General features: G+C 39.5%; 1 protein-coding gene across 3 annotated transcripts in view; it reads left to right on the top strand.

The window, feature by feature from the left end:
* Positions 1-19,551, top strand: part of casd1 (CAS1 domain sialic acid O acetyltransferase 1) — a 109,776-nt gene that overhangs the window by 75,148 nt on the left and 15,077 nt on the right. For all 3 annotated transcript variants that reach the window (XM_087987146.1, XM_087987145.1, XM_087987147.1), the window contains 3 exons: positions 187-343; positions 1,585-1,664; positions 11,303-11,404. In XM_087987146.1, coding sequence (XP_087843272.1) covers positions 187-343; positions 1,585-1,664; positions 11,303-11,404 — 339 coding nt within the window. The remainder of the gene's footprint in view (positions 1-186; positions 344-1,584; positions 1,665-11,302; positions 11,405-19,551) is intronic.

Below are 19,551 nucleotides of genomic sequence, written 5' to 3'. Positions count from 1 at the left end.
GCATGAAAATATGTCTCCAAGTATACAAACGGGGTAAACGTTGAGATTCATGTTCATTATTCCCAAGTGCCTACATTTACATTTGGGCATTTTTCGTATTGAAGTTGTAAAGAAGTGAAGGTCAGCTACTATTAATATTCTAATTTGCTGGCAACTGTGACCTAATTTGTCAATTCTCCTTTGCAGATATTATTTCGTCTGAATTTCTTAGTGGTGGTGCTGTGCCTCGTAATGGATCGACCATATCAGTTCTATTACTTTGTTCCCTTAGTAACATTTTGGTTCATGGTTATTTACGTCACACTAGGCATTTGGCCACAGACTGGAAAGAAAGAAGAAAACGGTATAGTACTTGGTTTATGTCAGCAAATGGAAACATTCCTAAAAGTGTGCAATGTTATTTGACATAAGCAATAATCTAATGGTTGCAAGTTGTTAGAGCAGCATAGACTGGAATAGCATGTTGGGTGCATGTGGAATTCCCCGACAGAGCTGAAACTGAAGGAATTGCCCAATAAATTTGAAAAGTCATACTCACTTAATTGTTAGCCAGGAAGGGTTAGAGGATTAAAAACCTACATTTATTGTGGGTAAATATTAGACTTAAACCCCTGACCGCTCCTGCCCAGTTGGACAACAAAGAAAATGGTGGGAATCTGGAACTCTCTGCCTGTAAGGGTGATAGAGGCAGAAACCTTCATAACATTTAGGAGGTATTTAGATGTGCACTTGCAATGTTCAACCTATAAGGCTGTACATAGGTACTGGGAAATGGGTTTAGAATAGTTAGCTGGCTCACTTTAAATCACGAATGTGAGAGACGAAGGGCCTTTATATCTGTTGTAGATCTCGGACTCTATAACCCTACCTGCTTACCAGTCTTGACATCCCTCCCCTCCTTGGCCCCTACACAGTCTCCCTTCATTTAGATCTAATAATCCCTATCCCCACGAACATTTCATACTTATCCTTTTAGAACCGTTTTCAGAGACTGGAAAATTAAACTACAGAATGCAATGGTTAGTGCTGTAAAAGGGGACATGATTTTTGCAATGTTCATTGCCGCTGGATTTAAGAATTCTTGCACATGTTTGTGTCACAAGATCCCTATCCAGCATTTTCCAGTGCAGAAGTCTCCTTAAAGATAAGCAAATTTTGTTTAATCCAATCAGGTTTCTGACCCTGGTCGGAATATCTGAGCTAATGTAACTAATAGATAGCTACATTTTCTTCAAATAACATGAAAGAACACCATACATTCTGAATTTGGAAATGAATATCTGTGCAATTTGAAACCGGGCAGATACTCCAGCTTTCTAAAACAAAATAGCAGTAGAATTGTGTTGGGAAAAATTATTTAATGGCCCATATTCTTTCACAGAATATTTCTCGTGCAAAGCAAAGTAAATGCTCATTTATTTCCATGTTAGAAAACTGCATAAAATTAAGCACCATGTATTGGTGTGTGCATGGAATAATTTTAGTATTCAGTATATGTTTCTATTCGGTATGTGTTTCCACTATCTCTTATAGTTTTGCAATAATCTGCATTTATTAATATAGAATTTCAATGTTTTATTTCAGGTTCTTGCTCCCCCTATTGGGCTGTGGTATTCAAACTGCTTGGTTTGTTTTTATGTATATGCCTACTTGCAACTTCTCAGGTTAGTAGTTATGTTCTTTAAGAGAAAATTATGAAATGGAGAAGGTTACAATTTTTCTCTCCTGGTAGAGTAGAAGCAATGAAGTGCATTGCTCACTTCTGGTGGAGCAGATGTGATCGCTCTTGATCTTTTGCCAGATGTCTCGTACTTTTTTTATAAAGTAGAAAATAAAATTATCGGTGAGTTGTTGAATTTCATGAAGCGCTTCACTTTGTCATGGTTGTTCCTTGTTTTTAAAATAGCAGACATGAAATTCAAACTTTGACATTATCACTTTAAATTTCCAAAATGTTCAGGTTGGAACAATAACACTTTTCCAGAACTAGGCTTGTTTTGATACATGAAATTTAATTTTTCAGTCAGAGTTTGATTTAAACTTCTAATTGTACTTTAGAAGTCATTAGAATTTTCAGTGCAAACAGTCATTCCACTTTTGCAGATGACTTCAGATTCTGAGGAATCCCAGCAGTTAAAATAGATAATTCCTGAAAACTGCCTTGGAGATCTTGGTGAAAATTGACCCGGGCCACATTTCAGACAACGCATTTCACATAATTTAAAGGAGCAGAAATGTAAGGCCAGCCTACACTGTTCATTGGCTTATGTATCAGCCAAAGTTAAGTTATCATGAATGGTTAGCACTGCAAGGCATCTTGTGGTTCATTATTTGAAGGATTTTGTAGTCGAGAAATGTGATGAGAAATGTTTCAAAACTTATGCCATACTTTCTGTGCCAGAGAGCATACCAAAGTTTTCTGACAATGCGCTTGAAGTCTTGGTGAAAGTTGGGAGGAGGGGCATCTGTATCTGTGCGAGTGTGCGTACTTTGTCATCCAGTCGCGTGCTTGAGGCAGACAGAAGTCAATTTAAGGCCTATTGATCCAAAAGCATGAATGTAATGCGAGTAGATGTTTAATGATTTTACATCATTTATTACGGTAAGTTCAATCTTGAAATAGCTATCTTCTCAACTGCACAAATAGCTTCACCCATTATTCAATGCACTATACCTCCTCACTGAACAATTTCCCTAAATCAATGCTTAACCTTTGGGAAATGCATCACGTTGTTTTCTACGCTTAGAACTATTGCATACCTGGATTTGATTGCATTTCAGCCATAACAGCAACATCACCTAAACATTTTGCAAGACACTTTTTGGCACATTTATATCTTGCTTGTAGGAAAAAGTAGGACAAGCAAAAAGTGACAGCATCTAAGAACTGGAGGAGTGTAAGTACACTTTCAATTTTAACATTAATGGAGAAGGCAGTATTCGCCATATGTCCCTGAGTCAGTCACTGCTAATGCAGGAAGGATTGATATTGGAAAATATCTGCGTATATCTACATTCCTCTACATGGAAACTATCACATAACAATGTACACGGTTTGGACACTGATATTACACCTATTTATATACAGTAACAGTGCGATTTACATGTGATGAGAGACTGCTGGGTTGGAAGGATAGAAAATATGTCTGTTTGCCTGATGGCAATGTTGCATATTATTTTTAATGCACTGAAATTGTTTGAGAGCTTCAGTGGACCAGACTACAGAAGATGTGTATAACAATAAGGACTTCATCATATATTCAAGCCTACAAGAAAGCTTGTGCACAGCATCACAGTGGAGTTCAGCACCACCTTGGCAAAGGGCTTGGAGTTCACGTCCTTCCAGCAAGGAATAGGAGGCCATCTTCATCGGTATACCTGTGGAATTCATCACCTTGCCATGTCCTATTACTGAATATTGCAACTTGCAGTACAGTACATATAGCTTCTGACAAAAGCGGCACAGTGGTCAGCACTGCTGCCTCACAGCGCCAGAGACCCAGGTTCAATTCCCGCCTCAGGCAACTGTCTGTGTGGAGTTTGCACATTCTCCCTGTGTCTGCGTGGGTATGCTCCGGTTTCCTCCCACAGTCCAAAAATGTGCAGGTTAGGTGAGTTGGCCATGCTAAATTGCCGTTGTGTTAGGTGAAGTGGTAAATGTAGGGGAATGGGTCTGGGTGGGTTGCTGTTCAGAGGGTCGGTGTGGACTTGTTGGGCCGAAGGGCCTGTTTCCACACCGTAAATAATCTAAGCTAAGAAAAAAAATTTGAGTTATATTGAAAGCTTAAACTGCTGCACTTGTGGTGCTAGATAACAATAACAGCTTGAATTTAGATGGTATTTTTAACATAAATTTTGCAAGGTACTTCACGAAAACCTTTTAACAAATTGAAAACATAAGAAAAAGGAAATATTAGGGCTGTTGAGGAGTCCCAAAGTCCTGGTATGAGTCATGAATACAGTGATTGGAGTCTAGATTGTGTATTGTAGTTTTCCTCTTCTATTTCCTTTCCAACCTGTTTTCAGGTTGCTGCTGCTACTTTCGCCTCTTGCCTGATAAATGCAGGTGCTGTTCCTCATTACAGTAGGTTGTGCGATATGCTACCATAAATGTTGATATTCTCTCACCTGACAAGTCCTTCAGAACAATTCTGCAGTAGATTTAGTGTGTGAATGTTGGTGGCAACACCCAAATGACACATGGGTGGCAAGCGAATGGGATAATCAATCAGAAAATGTGCCTCCTCAAATAGAATTTGGTATTTCTATTCCTCATCCTCCTCACATCACCCTACCACCTCTTCCCCCAAACCAAACCTGAGCCATTTATTATTAGTTCATTTATTAGTGATATAGTCACATACTAATGTGACAACACGGTGTTCAGTTTATGCTTACTGAGCAGGAGTTCCCAATGGAATCATCATCCAGGTCGTGAATGACAGCCCTCAGAGTACAGCAGCTAGCCTTTGACTTATTGTGATGGTTTAAATGCAAATGTAGCAGAGAACTGCTACAGGATTACGAAGGATATTTCGGTGCTTATGAAGGAATCCTGATTCTTACCCATTTAATAGGAATACCTCTGCTTGATATGCTGACTGTCCAAGCACCAGTTGACCATTGACTTTTTTTTTTATTTGGTTTGGCTCGGTTGGTAACTGTCACCTAAGTCAAATAGTTGCAGATTCAAGTGACCAACATAATAGGTTGGTATCTTCAGTACTGAAGAGAATACTGCCTTTTGGATAAAACGTTAAACTCCAACTTTGCAGTTGGAGTTTAACAGATCTCATGAAACCTTTTCAAAGAAAGTCATACGAATTATCCTGGTTTCTGGTCCATATTTTTTTCCCTCCGTGAACAACCGGAAAACAGAATATGTGTCAAGTGATTATCATGTCATTGTGCAACGTCTTACTATTTGGAAAGTAGCTGCCATATTTCCCCTATTATAGTTTGTTTTTAAAATAGCATTTTAAAAGTACTTTCTTCGTTTTATTGCACTTTGAGCCATCCTGAGGTCATGAAAGGTAAAGCATATTATTTTTACTTTCTCCATGGAAAAAGCTGAGTTCATGTAAAGCAATGCAGAACATGTCCATTTAATCAATGGTATCTTTCACCAAGAAGAATCTGACAATTCTGGTGATGTCATATATTACTCTGCCTGTGGTAGGGGAAGAAAATGAGCTTTTTAACCACATAATTCGAACACTAAATGAGAACCAGTTGAAAATTTATTTCAGTTCCAACCTGCATTAAACTTCAATGTCTGTCACCTTCTCAGGCTCCAGCTATGCAGTCATCGCTATATTAATTTTACAATAATGTCTGCAGTGGTTCACAGATTTCTCCGAAAGCTTGCCCATTATTTCTCACCTGAGGCACAGATCTGCTATCCTGGACAGATGACCTGATCCTGATGGCACTCTACCCCTACTCTGTCTCTACCTACATTAAAAATATAGGAAAAGTTCAGAAACTTACACAATTACACCAGCTGTCAGTAGAAATAATCCAGTTTATGATTTCTTTAATTGGCACACATGAATGGTTTGTTCTGTTCTATCATTTTCAATTTTGCAAAATAAAGTTGGCAAGTAGGTGACGCTCAAATGAGAATGTTGTGCAATACCGATTTGAATGCAATGATGGATGTCATGTTCTTGTTGTACATGATGGCAGCTTTTAGCCATGTAAATAAGCTCCTTTACTGAGATGGCATTTCCACAAGAAGTTTAGTCTATGTCAAGGACCACAGCCTTGCACGGCAGCATAACGCCCAAGGAAACTGACACTAAAAATCAGTTTACTCCATCCTATGTAATAATTATTCATGTTTTTTTTTCCCAGCTTTCTGCAATTACCCTCTTATTTGACATTCCATTTATGAAACATCTCACGGCACAAGTCACACACATGTACTTTCTGAGCAGCACCCAAAGGGCACATGGGTGACAAGCAAATAGACTAATCAATCAGAAAAGTTGCGTCTTCAAATAGAATTGGTTTTTGTTCCTCATCCTCCTCACTTCTCCCTACCACTCCTCCTCTGTATCAAGCCTGAGCCATTTATTATTCGTTCATTTATTGGTGATATAGTACCACAGTAATTATTCCTGTAGTCCACCAATACTAAGTTTTTTTTAGTTATACGTGAGTAGAGCTTGTGCTATGCATGTTTCCACCAAACTGTAGCAGGAGTAACCTCCGTAGAATCACTACAATGTGGGAACAGGTCAATTACCTCAACAAGTCCATACCGACACTCAAAAAGCATCTCACCCAAACTCATCCCTCTACCCGCAACCTTGCACCTCCCATGGCTGATCCACCAAATCAACACATCCCTGGACACTGTGGGCAATTTAGCATGACCAATCCACCTAACCTGCACATTTTTGGACTGAGGAAACTGGCGCACCCTGAGGAAACCTAGTCAGACAAGCTCCTTGGATGCTGCCTGAACTGCTGTGCTCTTCCAGCACCACTAATCCAGAATCTGGTTTCCAGCATCTGCAGTCATTGTTTTTACCACTAGGAGAATATGCAACCTCTTCTCTGACAGTAGCCCAAGGCTGGAATTGAACCTGGGTCCCTGGTGCTGTGAGGCAGTAGTGCCACCTGGCATAACCAACAATCTTCTAGATTTCTCCAAGTGGCACTGGAAAGGTGGATTCTGCCTCCAGAAAAACTGTCCTGGGCTTCTACCCCCAACTGGCCTGTGGTAATCAGAGCTGGCTGATTGCAATTTGCAGCTCATTGGTTTCATTTGGCGGAAAGGTGATAGCATTGTGGTAACATCACAGAAACAATAATCCAGAGACCTGAGACTAATGACCTAGAACTGAAAATTAGTAATAGTGACCATGAAACCAACATGAAGTTTTGTTAACAGCCTTCTGATTCACTGATGTTCTTTAGGGAGGGAAATCTATCTATGACTAGTTTGGCTCATATCTGACTGCAAATGTGTGATTGTTAATGATGTGGTATAAGGTGTTAATTTGTTTATTTTAATATCCTTTATTTTGGATTTTTGAGTTTTCAGTGAGTAGCATATGGATCTTTTTGTGTTTGAGGTTTAATGATTAACTTGTAGATATTTGTTTTGCCATGGTGATTTGATTTTTAATAAACATTGTTTCTATTTGGGAAGGCTAATGTGAATTTGTCTACATTGAAAGGTTTTTATAAATGAGCAAAATAAATATTTGTGAATTAAATTTTCAATTTTTAGAAGATCAGGAATTGGTTTGATTTTCATTTGATTAGAGGACCCATAGTTGCTGGGGAAAAAATCTTGAGTTTCAGGTAAGCAGGTTTGCATAAGTCTTAGCAGAAGCTAGATGTGTAACACGGTTGCTTCTGAGAAAAGGAGTTCAAAGTTTGTGAGAAGATTTGTAGCTCGGGTGCTCGTTCTTGTGGTTCTGTTCGCCGAGCTGGGAATTTGTGTTGCAGACGTTTCGTCCCCTGTCTAGGTGACATCCTCAGTGCTTGGGAGCCTTCTGTGAAGCGCTTCTGTGATGTTCCTCCGGTATTTATAGTGGTTTGTCTCTGCCGCTGCCGGTTGTCAGTTCAAGCTGTCCGCTGCGGTGGCCGGTATATGGGTCCAGATCGATGTGTTTGTTAGAATCTGTGGATGAGTGCCATGCCTCTAGGAATTGCCTGGCTGTTCTCATTTGGCTTGTCCTAAATTGGAGTGTTGTCCCAGTCGAACTCATGTTGCTTGTCATCCGCATGTGTGGCTACTAAGGATAGCTGGTCATGTCGTTTCATGACTAGTTGGTGTTCATGGATATGGATCGTTAGCTGTCTTCCTGTTTGTCCTATGTAGTGTTTTGTGCAGTCCTTGCATGGGATTTTGTACACTATGTTGGTTTTGCTCATGCTGGGTATCGGGTCCTTTGTCCTGGTGAGTTATTGTCTGAGAGTGGCTGTTGGTTTGTGTGCTGTTATGAGTCCTAGCGGTCTCCTGTATACCTTTATGGTGAATTCTCCGTTCGGTGTTCTCTGGCTAGGGTTTTGTCGATAGAGAAACAATAGCCAACCTGCTGGACATACAGAACAGACAACAAGATGGGGAACCTATCAACAAAGACTGCATTCTCAAACTACTGGACCTGTGCCTCGCAACACACTTCACAAACCAAATATATGAACAAATCAACGGCACACCCATGGGCTCACCCATCTCTGGACTCATAGCGGAAGCTGTAATAAGAACAAACAGTCTTAACACAAATTCAACCCAAACTCTGGGTCAGATATATAGATGACACCTTTGTAATCATTAAAAACACAGATATAGAAAACACACGCTGGATCATCAACGCCACACTCAGGAATCAGATTCACTAGAGAGGAAGAAAAGGACAACCAACTCCCATTCCTAGACGTGATGGTACAGAGAACACTGAATGGAGAATTCACCACAAAGGTATACAGGAAAACCACACACACAGACCAAGTCCTGAACTACGAAAGCAACCACCCCAACACACACAAAAGTTGCATCAAGACATTGTTCAAAAGGGCTACAACACACTGCAGCACACCAGAACTGCAAAAAGAAGAACACTTCTACAATGTATTTGCCAAAAACAGATACCCCCGCAATTTATTAATAAAGATGTCTAAGGGAAAAACAACAGAATGAGGACATGCCACAACCCAAAGGACTAGCCACATTACCATACATAAAGAACATTTCTGAATTGACAGCCAGCCTACTACGACCACTAGGACTCATAACAGCACACAAACCAACAGCCACTCTCAGCCAACAACTCACCAGGACAAAGGACCTGATACCCAGCATGAGCAAAACCAACGTAGTGTACAAAATCCCATGCAAAGACTGCACAAAACACTACATAGGACAAACAGGAAGACAGCTAATAATCCATATCCATGAACACCAACTAGCCACGAAACGACATGACCAGCTATCCTTAGTAGCCACACACGCGGATGACAAAGCAACGAGTTCGACTGGGACAATACTACTATTATAGGACAAGCCAAACAGAGAACAGCCAGGGAATTCCTAGAGGCGTGGCACTCATCCACAGATTCTATCAACAAACACATCGACCTGGACCCAATATACCGACCACTGCAGCGGACAGCTGGAACTGACAACCGGAAGCAGCAGAGACAAACCACTACAAATGCCGGAGGAAACATCACCGAAGCGCTTCATAGGAGGCTCCCAAGCACTGAGGATGTCACCGAGACAGGGGACGAAACGTCTGCAACACAAGTTCCCAGCTCGGCGAACAGAACCACAACAAAAAAGGAGGGTCTTTTAAGTCTGTCAGAAAAGGGGTTACCTCAATTTATTTTAAAAATTTCAGACCAGAGGTATTTGCTTAAAACCTGAAGGTATTACATGAATCTGAGAAAATGTGAACTTTGTTACGTGATAATCAAAGAAGAGGCTATGAGATATTCACAACTGGAAACTAAAGCCACAACTATGTAAAACCCTATGTGGAATATAGAAGGAAATTCTCTTCGGTGTGTGAGCACTCTAGTAGGATGCTTTGGGATGAATGGGATTATATTCTTGGCCATATGTTTTGAAATCTTTACCATTTTATGCACATTTAAATAGTTTGGTTTATTCTATTTTATCATTTATTTTGCACAATAAACTTCTGTTTTATTGTTAAAATCAAATCTGTAGCATTGTTTGTTTCAGTGAAAGATCACCTCATTGAAACCAGTGAGGACTTGAACTACCAAGATAGATTTGAGTCTGACATACCCAAACTCAACACCCCATCTTACTACCCTAACCCCACATTTACCACGTATAATCTCCATAAAGTGCACGTCTGGCTGAGAGAGGAAACCGGAGCACCTGGCAGAAACCTACAGAGATGGGCAGAATGTCTGTGTGGTGTGCACAATCACTCAAGGCTGAAATCTAACCAGGGTCCCTAGTGCTGTGAGACAGCAGTGCTAACCACTGAGCAACCATGCTGTTCCCTTGGGTGCCGTTTGGTCTCGCAAACCACTCTGCTCAAGGGCAAATAGAGATTGGCAATGAATTCTGCATTTGTCAACTATGCCTGCATTTCAAGAAATAAGTTGAATGAAGTACCATGCTGAATTTGACTAGGACCTAATGTCCACTAGTCATGCCACATCCTGGGAATGAGAGCCCCAGCTGACTTTAATCCAAGATTATGGAAGCCAATTATACTATTCCTACCAAAATGATAAGAGATCTGCAGCTCTGTGAATTTCACACAACTGAGATTGTTTCTCATGTCCGTGAAGTTCACTACCTGACTAGCTTAAATGGCTCGCTCATTTGTGTTTTTGTACTATTCATTTATTTTATGATTATTTTTAAATTGGCATAATTCCAATCTCTTCAGGTTCACAAACAGAAAACAAGATGTTTGTTTCTTGCTGTCAGAACATTTTGCTAGATTCTTTCCTCCAGAATTACCTCTAATCAAAAGAAACAAATAAAAATGTGTGTCTCTTTCTTCATGTGAACACGAATTTGTTACCTCAGTGGCATATCATTTAAGCCAATTCCAGTTAATCCTCTATATCCATGAAATCACAAATCGTGAAATTTCCTATCCATGCCAAAAAATAAGTAACATCAAAATTCAGTACTTGGGTAGGAATGGAATCCTTGAGAGGGATGAGTACTGTCTTGTCATAAAGGCACGTGCTATGAGCCACCTTGGCTTCATAATTGAAAGTAGAAGATTCTGTTCTTAAGTTATTGTCCTAAATATTTGTTGAGTTTGAAATACAGTTTGTTGATGTGGTCATGGTTTTCTCAGTGTGGTGCAAGCTGGAGATTGTATCTGCATATCCTAGTAGTAACTGGTCCATTGCCCAGGGTTTTCTCTCTGGTTCAAAGGACATCGAAGGAAGATTTGATAGGGTTGTACAAGATTTAAAGTTTTGGGCAAGAGATGTAATGAGTTTTGAAGAGTCTTTTTAATGACATGAGACCACCTATCAAAGTGTGTGATGGAACCAGAGGTGATGATCATTTTGAATGGTAATTTTATTGAGGGAAAGAAAACTTCAGGGCTGAAATAGTTTGGGGATACGGGCTTGACTGGATTGGTCTTCTGGGAGCCATCAATGAATTGAAGCTTCTGTGCTTTGGCTGAATGATTAAGTATATTTGCATTAAATTTCAACCAAACTTTGAAGATATACTGGGAAATTTACATTTTGTTCCATGTGATTTCTAAGCTGAACTCACTTAATACTGTGTTGAATCCTTTAAGTATTGTTTGTCTATATTAATTTTCAGAGTTCTTTCGAAAATGCCTTTTCAGTGTGGCCAATTTCAAAGCTATTTGAATGGCAAGGATTCCTTCATGAATGGTGGTTTCGATGGAAGTTAGATCGCTTTGTATGTATCCCTGTATCAACTGTTATTTATTAAATCTCTTGTTAACTATCACAACTATAGGATGATCTGCAAGTTTAAAGGTTTAGTTCTTTCAACAATAAATTGCTTGCATAAGAAGTTTTGTTTTCCCAATCGGGCTATTACTTCTACTATTTTTTTTTGTTTTTAAGGTTGCATAATTTGAATTCACTGCCCTAAGTTATGGATCACAGAACTAAAGTTTTGACATATTTTAATTTTACATATAAATTTATATTACAAGTAAATCTAGCCCTATCAGGTTGTTACAACTACCAAGAATTGGAAAACCAAAGGCAAACAGATTTATATTCATAGCTTTTTCCACTTCCATTCATATACTTTGTAGTAATCGGCAATGTATTTAAACTTTTGGGTTACTTATTTCACTTAAGTTGTGTGTCTACCATCAATTTATCTATTTAATATACCATTCGTACTGAGTTGCAAAATCCATCTACTGCAGGAAGTGTTTTGAAAATTTATGTTGTTATTATTTTTGGCGACTTGGGTTCTAAAGTAAAGGTACATGAGGTTTAGGTTTCAGTGCTGATTTGTTTTTGTTTAAGAAAGATCTGAAGGTCATTTGGAACAGTGATCTCAAGACCAGCCTTTCAAAGAAATCATACGACTTAATCTAAATGACTCTAGTTGGACCAAAGGGTCTGTTTCCATGCTGTACATCCCTATGACTCTATGGCTCTATAACATGCTACTTGGCCACGTTATTGTTGCTTAAATTGACTTGAGTTTTTGTGACCTACAAAAAAAAAATGGCCAGAGACTAAAGCAGATTGACTGCAGAAGATCCATTCCAGCAGAAGAGCATTTTACAGTTTGTGAAAGTCATCAACCAGTAGAGTTGTAAAGAATGCTAATGCTATTTTAAAGTCCTCAGAATAGCCAAAATCGGAGAAAAATCAATAAGTTAACCTCTGTGTCTCAAGGGAATACAGTAACGGAGGGAATGGCCTGGTGAAAGTGCTGAAAGCAAACACTTGTGATCTCATCAGTTCAGTCAGAAATTTTGAAATTAAGTTAGGAGTGTTATTTCACTCGAGTCTGTAAAGCATATTGTTTTTCTTTTATGGTGAGATTTATCAAAATTGTCATTTCTTTTTCCTTTTGTTATAGTAAATTTATTTTGTTAAAAGTGCATTGGTACCTTATGTGAGTATGTTCAGTGACTGATCACCACTCTAAATAAATTGCAAAAGTAAGGATTGTGATCTATCGAGGGAGGTTTTACTGTGATATCTGATTAGTACAGTATTACCATCAGGTAGAATAGTAGAGAAATTAAAAGAATTGATTATGTTGAAATAAACACATACTCTGTCATCTTCTAGAAAGTATTCTGAAGATACTTTTGTATTTTAAGATTGTTTGGATGGTTCAACTTTTAAAAGGTTGTGGGGAAATGATTTAAGTGGGTCATTCAGAAATCACTGGATGCTTGAGTTTTTGTTTAAAACAAGATATCCTGCAAATTTCATGACTGATAATAAGTGCTTGTTTTGCTAAAGACCCTTGTTGGAGCTGATGTGGACAATGTCTTGGAGATACATGTTTTATCAGGTTTCATCAGAGGAAAACCTGCTAAAACATGAGCTGTTTTGGAGGAAAGCTTTCTAAGAACAAGTTGCTCTAGCTGATCTCTAACTTCTGAATAGAAAACCCTCTGTTTGTTTAGGGTTAAACTTATTTTTGTATTTTAAAGAATGTTTGATGAAGCATCAAGATTACTGAATGGGTCATCCCTTTCTCGTGCACCCCATTAGTACAGATGTGCACTAAAAGACTACATAATTAGTGACTTGGCTACATAGAGTCATAGAGATGTACAGCGTGGAAACAAATTCTTTGGTCCAACTGCCCAGATATCCTAACCTAATCTAGTGCCATTTGCCAGCACTTAACCCATATCCCTCCAAACCCTTCATATTCATATACCCATCCAAATGCCTTCTAGATGTCGCAATTATACTAGCCACCACCACTTTCTCTGGCGGTTAATTCCATACATACACCACCCTTTGTGTGAAAAAGTTGTTCCTTGGTCCCCTTTAATATCTTTCTCCCCTCACCCTAAACCTATGCCCTCTGGTCTGGACTCTCCCACCCCAGGGAAAAGACCTTTGTCTACTTATCCTATCCTATCCATGCTCTTCATGATTTTATAAGGTCACCCTTCAGCATCCGATGCTCCAGGGAAAACAGCCCCCGCCTATTCAGCCTCTCCCTATAGTTCAAATCCTCTAAACCAAGCATCATTCTTGTAATTCTTTTCTGAACCCTTTCAAGTTTCACAACATCCTTTTGATAGGAAGAAGACCAAAATTGCACGCAATATTCCAAAAGTGGCCGAACCAATGTCCTGAAGCTGCAACATGACCTCCCAACTCCTGTACTCAATACTGTGACAAATAATGGAATTGCCAGAATATCAAATCAGCAGTCTTCGGAACATGGTATGCTCAGGAGTGTGGGGTGAGGGGGAAACATTCTGATGACACAAAATCTTCATCTAATCCAAGGTCCACTGAGGAGCTGTTTAACTTTGTGCAAGCCTTCCCAAACTTTATTGAAAGGATACTGAGGCATTTGCCACTTTTGAAAATATAGATAAACAGATAAGGTAGCTAAAAAGGAAAACTGGCCACCGTTCATGCAAAACAGGCTATCAGAGTTCATGATGTGTATGTCTTTCTTTCTGAGGAGATTTTTATGGATTAAGGTGATGAAAAGGCTCTTTTCAGTACAAACAGGCAGAAATTTTGGAAAATCCAAGAACAGCTTGTGTAGACATGCATAGAATTTGTGGATGGGAAAGCAAAGTACTACAACTTTTGACATTTGGATGCAGACATTAAAAGTAGAGACTATACCTGAAGCCCTTTGGTGTTTTTCTCTCGCTCGCTGTACCCGTTTTCCCCCCCCACGTGCACTCTTTTTTTTTTTTTTCCCCCCTTCCCCCTGTTTTGCGTGTGCCCTCCCGCTCTTTCCCATCCCCCCCTTGCGCATGCTGTTTCTCCCCGTGCATGGTGGGGGGGGAAGTGGTGGAAAGAGTGCACGCATGCGAGAGGGGAGAAGAGAAAAAGAGCACACACACACGAGAATGGGTGAAAGAGATAGAGCGCACACCCAGAGCACAATGAATGTGCACTCCAAGGTTCTTTATTCAGCAATACTCCGCAGGACCTTACCATTAAGTGTATAAGCCCTGCCTTGTTTTGCCTTACCAAATGCAGCACCTCACATTTAAATTAAATTCCATCTGCCACTCCTTGGTCCATCGGCCCATCTGATCAAGGTTCTGTTTTATCGGAGATAACCACCTTGGCTGTCCACTACATCACCAATTTTGGTGAAATCTGCAAATTTACTCACCATACCTCCCTTATTTACATCCAAATCATTTATATAAATAACGACAAGCGGTGGACCTAACACCAGTCCTTATGGTTACAGGTCTCCTGTCCGAAAAGCCAACCCTCCATCACCACCCTCTGTCTCTAACCTTCAAACCAGTTATGTTTACAAATGGCTAGTTCTTCCTGTATTCCATGTGATCTAACCTTGTTAACCGGTCTACCATGCGGAACCTTGTCAAACATTTACTGATATCCATAGAGATCATGTGTCTTAATCCTCTTTGTCACTTCAAAAAAAAAACTCGCTCATGTTATGAAGGTGTAAGCGTGTACTGCACCTTTGAGACTGAAAGCTGGCAAGGATTTAACAAGTACAGTGTGCTGAAAAACTAAAACATGTAGCATTTGGCTGTGAAGCAACTAGCTGAGCTGAGTTGCTATGATACACAACATATTCGAATTTGGCCAGTCAGTTTAAATTATGCCCCAAGATACCACAATACAATCAAATTTGAATTTTACTGTTTTGACAATATCAAACCAATGAGACGATCCACTGTTTTGGGGTATAAAATCGGGCATTTTGAACAGTTAGCCAAACACAGACTGCCCCAGAACTGCTTTCTGAAATCTGTGAAGCAGGAGGTGGAAGAAAAGACGACCCATAAAAATCTACAGAGGAAGCTAGACAGTTGGCTCATTTTGGAAATTGATTTTGTTGTTAACTTCATCGGGGGAGGAGGGGGGCTTTATCGGATCAGTACAGAGTTGTAGAGCAGGAGGGAGATCGATCGTTAAGACAAAGGTTTACAGTGTAGATATTTGTTTAATGTTTTTTTTCTTGGAGTTAAAGAATAAATTGTTTTTTTTTCTTTAAATAGTGAGACTTGGTAGTTCTTTGTCACTAATACTTTTATAGAATACGAGGCGAGGTGAGCTTTTCTATGTATCTGGTTTAAATTAGCAGAAGGGTTTACCCCATGTCGTAACACAAGTTTGTGAGAAACGATTTCCCATGTACAAAGTCATTGTGACTATCCCTAATCAGTCCATGCCTTTCCAGGTGCATGTAAATCCTGTCCCTCAGAATCACCACCCCCTCCCCTCCCCCTCCCACCCTCAACAGCTTGCCCACCACTGATGTCAACCTCACTGGTTTTTAGTTCTCTGGCTTTTCCTTTCCATCTTTCTTAAATAATAGTACCACATTTGCCGATCTCCAGTCTTCTGGAACTTCGCCTGTGGCTATTGATCACACAATTATCTCAGTAAGGTGTACAGCAATTACTCCCCTAGCTTCCCACAAAGTTCCTGGGTGCACCTGATCAGGTCCCTGGCACTTATCCACCTTTATACATTTTAAGATGTCCAGCGCCACCACCTCTGTAATATAGACACTTTTGAAGATATTGCTGTTTATTTCCCTAAGTTCTCTAGCTTTCATATCCTTCTCCACAGTAAACACTGATGCAACATTCTCATTTAGTATCTTGCCCATCTCCTGCAGTTGCACCCACAGGCGGTCTTGCTGATCTTTAAGAGTCATATTCTCTCTCTAGTTAGCCTTTTGTCCTTAATGTATTTGTAGAATCCCTTTGGATTCTTCTTAACCCTCTTTGCCAAAGATATCTCTTTTACCCTTATGTCCTCTTGAATTTCCTCTTAAATATACTTCTACTGCCTTTATACTCTTAAAAAATGATTCACTTGATTCCTCCTGTCTATACCTGATAATATGATTCCTTCTTTTTCTTGACTAAAACCTCAATTTCTCTAGTCATCCAGCATTCCCTATACTACCAACCTTGCCCCTCGCCTTGATAGGAACATATCGTCTGTGGACTCCCGTTATCTCATTTTTGAAGGCTTCCCATTTTTCAGCTGTCCCTTCACCTGAAAATGACCATCTCCAGTCAACTTTTGAAAACTCTTGGCTAAAACAGTCAACATTTGCCTTTCTCCAATTTAGAATTTTAATTTTTAGGTCATATCTATTCTTTTCCATCATTATTTTAAAACTAACAGAATTATGATCACTAGCCCCAAAGTGCTCCTCCACTGACACCTCAATCATTTGCCCTGCCTTACTTCTCAAGACAAAGTCAAACTTTGTTGCTTCTTGAGTACATCCACATACTGAATCAGAATATTTTCTTGCACACACTTAACAAATTCCTCTCCATCCAAACCCTTAACACTATGGTAGTCCCAGTCATTGTTTGGAAAGTTAAAATCCCCTACCATTACCACCTTAGTATTCTTACAGATAACTGAGATCTCCTTACAAATTTGCTTCTCTATTTCCCACTGGTTATTGGGTGGGTCTATAGTACAATTCCAGTAATGTGATCATCCCTTTCTTATTTTTCAGTTCCATCCAAATAACTTACTGGACACATACTCTGGAATATTCTTAAGTACAGCCGTAATGTTAATCCCCAATCAAAAATGCCATTCTCCCTCCTCCCTTGACCTCGTTTCTGTCCTTCGTATTGCATCAATACTCTGGAACATATAGCTGCCAGTCCTGTCCATTCCTGAGCCACATCTTTCTAATAGCTTTTAAATCTCAGTGCCATGTTCCCAACCATGCTGAGTTCATCTGCCTTACTTGTTGGGCCTCTTGCATTGAAATAAATGCAGTTTAATTGATCAGTCCTATATCATTCTCTACTATTGTTTCTGTGTGCCTTGACTGTTTGACTTGCTCCTCTCTCCCAACTGCACCAGCCTCAGACTGGTCTCTTTCCTCACTCTGGGTCATCTCTTTAACTGCCCCCCTTTACTAGTTTACATTCTCCTATGTAGCTCTAACAAAGCCCCCCACCAATATATTAGTCCCCTCCAATTCTGGTGCACCTGTCCTCCTTAAACAGGTCACTTCCACCCAAAAAGAGATTCCTACAATCCAGAAATGTGAATCCTTCTCCCCTGCACAGCTCTTTAGTCACCCATTCATCTTCTCTATCCTTTTATTCTGACTCTCTGGCACCTTTACAGAATTTAAGTCGTCATTGGACAGGCAAATGGACGTACATGGAATAGTGTAGGTTAGATGGGCTTCAGATTGGTATGACAGGGCGGCGCAACATCGAGGGCCGAAGGGCCGATACTGCGCTGTAATGTTCTATGTTCTATATTAATGGATAAGTGGTAGCCAATGTTTTAATTGCATAGTTTACCTAGATGATGCAAAGTATACAGCAACACTTAGGAGGACCACTTGCAGCAACTGGAAGCTTTTTGAGGATATTACAGTTGGTTGATTGGCAATAAACCATAAATGAATTTGTAAAGGTGCAAGCAATCTACTGAGTCAGTAGAGTAAGGACTATGAAGGGCAGGCAGGAATATAGAGTTGAGATCAGTCATGATCATGTTTAATTGCAGAGTGAGCTCAAAAGGCTAAATTACCTACTCCCACTCCTTTGTTCCTATGTAAAAAGCAGGAAAAGTAACAGCATTCCCCGCCCTCGGAAAAATGTGTATATACTGATCATAATCCCTTAAGTATTGTGACTATTTTGCTGGAGTCGTTATTACAGCCTTATCTTTTAATAATTTTTCACATTGCAGGAAAAAAAATTGCCAATCTTTTGTCATGAATATGACCTTGTTTGAATTGTTCTCTTACTAACAGGATATCAGAGATAATAGTATAAGTTATATGTAAAGAGGAAATGGGAACGAATGCATGATTGTGTCTTAATTTCTTTTTTAGTTTTATTTTGATCACACATTACAATGCACTGCTTTTTTTATCCCCACAGGGTGGCATTGTCATGAAGCTGCGATTGCTTGGTTGACTTGTTTTGTAGGATTGTGGAAGTTGGAATTATTTTGAGCTTTATGGAAATGTTAGGAATTCCTTCTTTAAAGGAGGTCGTTGAAAGATCACGTGTAGACACTGGAGAATCTTTCAACAATGCTTCATAGAAATCATGTGACTCATAACTACTTGCATTGTTGTGGACCCCTGTTGTGAGCAGTAATTTGCTTGGAGATGTCTGTTTTATCTGGTTCAGTTGGAGGGAAACCTGCTTAGAACAAGCTGAGTTGATGGAAAGCTTGCTAAAAACAAGCAACCTATTGATGTAGTTTTCTGAAAAGAAAGCTGCCTTGTTGAGTTCTGTGAAACCTGTTCTTTTGTCAAGATTGTATTTCCTGACCCAGTTGTGCAGGCAAGACTTGAGTGACAACCGTGCATGGTTAGTGACTTTCTCTGATGTTCTGGCATGACTTCACAATGTTATATGCTTTTAGCCTTTGTTAATAACCTGTTGGCCAGTGTGTTTTTATTTAAAAAACTTCTATAGAGAAACCTGTTTTTTTTTCCCCCTGTGAAGTTTGTGTTTGCATATGTGTATATTTAAGAACATTTAAAGGGATAAACATTTATACTTCTGTGTTGCAAATTGTGTGTTGTTAAGTTGGTTGAATTGTTTTGAATTTATTGATTAATTTTAGTTTGGTAATAAATGAATAATTCTGTACATAAACCTGGTTGATCTTGTTTTAAAAGTGATGTTGGTCATCTTGGTAACTGGAAAAAAGATTATTTTATTCCTGGTAAAGCATTAAAACTGGAGTGACAGTGCACTCTAACCTTGGTTCAAACAAGCAATTGTGTGCTTGAAGGGAGTTGTCTTTAAATACATGACTTAGCAGGGAAAGTCCTAATTAGTTTCTAAATATTGGGTCATCCACAGTAGGAATAAAGCTAGCTACTACCCAAAATGTGTTTTTTAGCTTGCA

The sequence above is a fragment of the Chiloscyllium plagiosum genome, unplaced genomic scaffold (genome assembly GCF_037043375.1).
Source record: "Chiloscyllium plagiosum isolate Xiang-an unplaced genomic scaffold, Cpla_swu_hap1 HiC_scaffold_5, whole genome shotgun sequence".
Classification (NCBI taxonomy): Eukaryota; Metazoa; Chordata; class Chondrichthyes; order Orectolobiformes; family Hemiscylliidae; genus Chiloscyllium; species Chiloscyllium plagiosum.
This window is presented reverse-complemented; position numbering and strand designations above follow the sequence as displayed.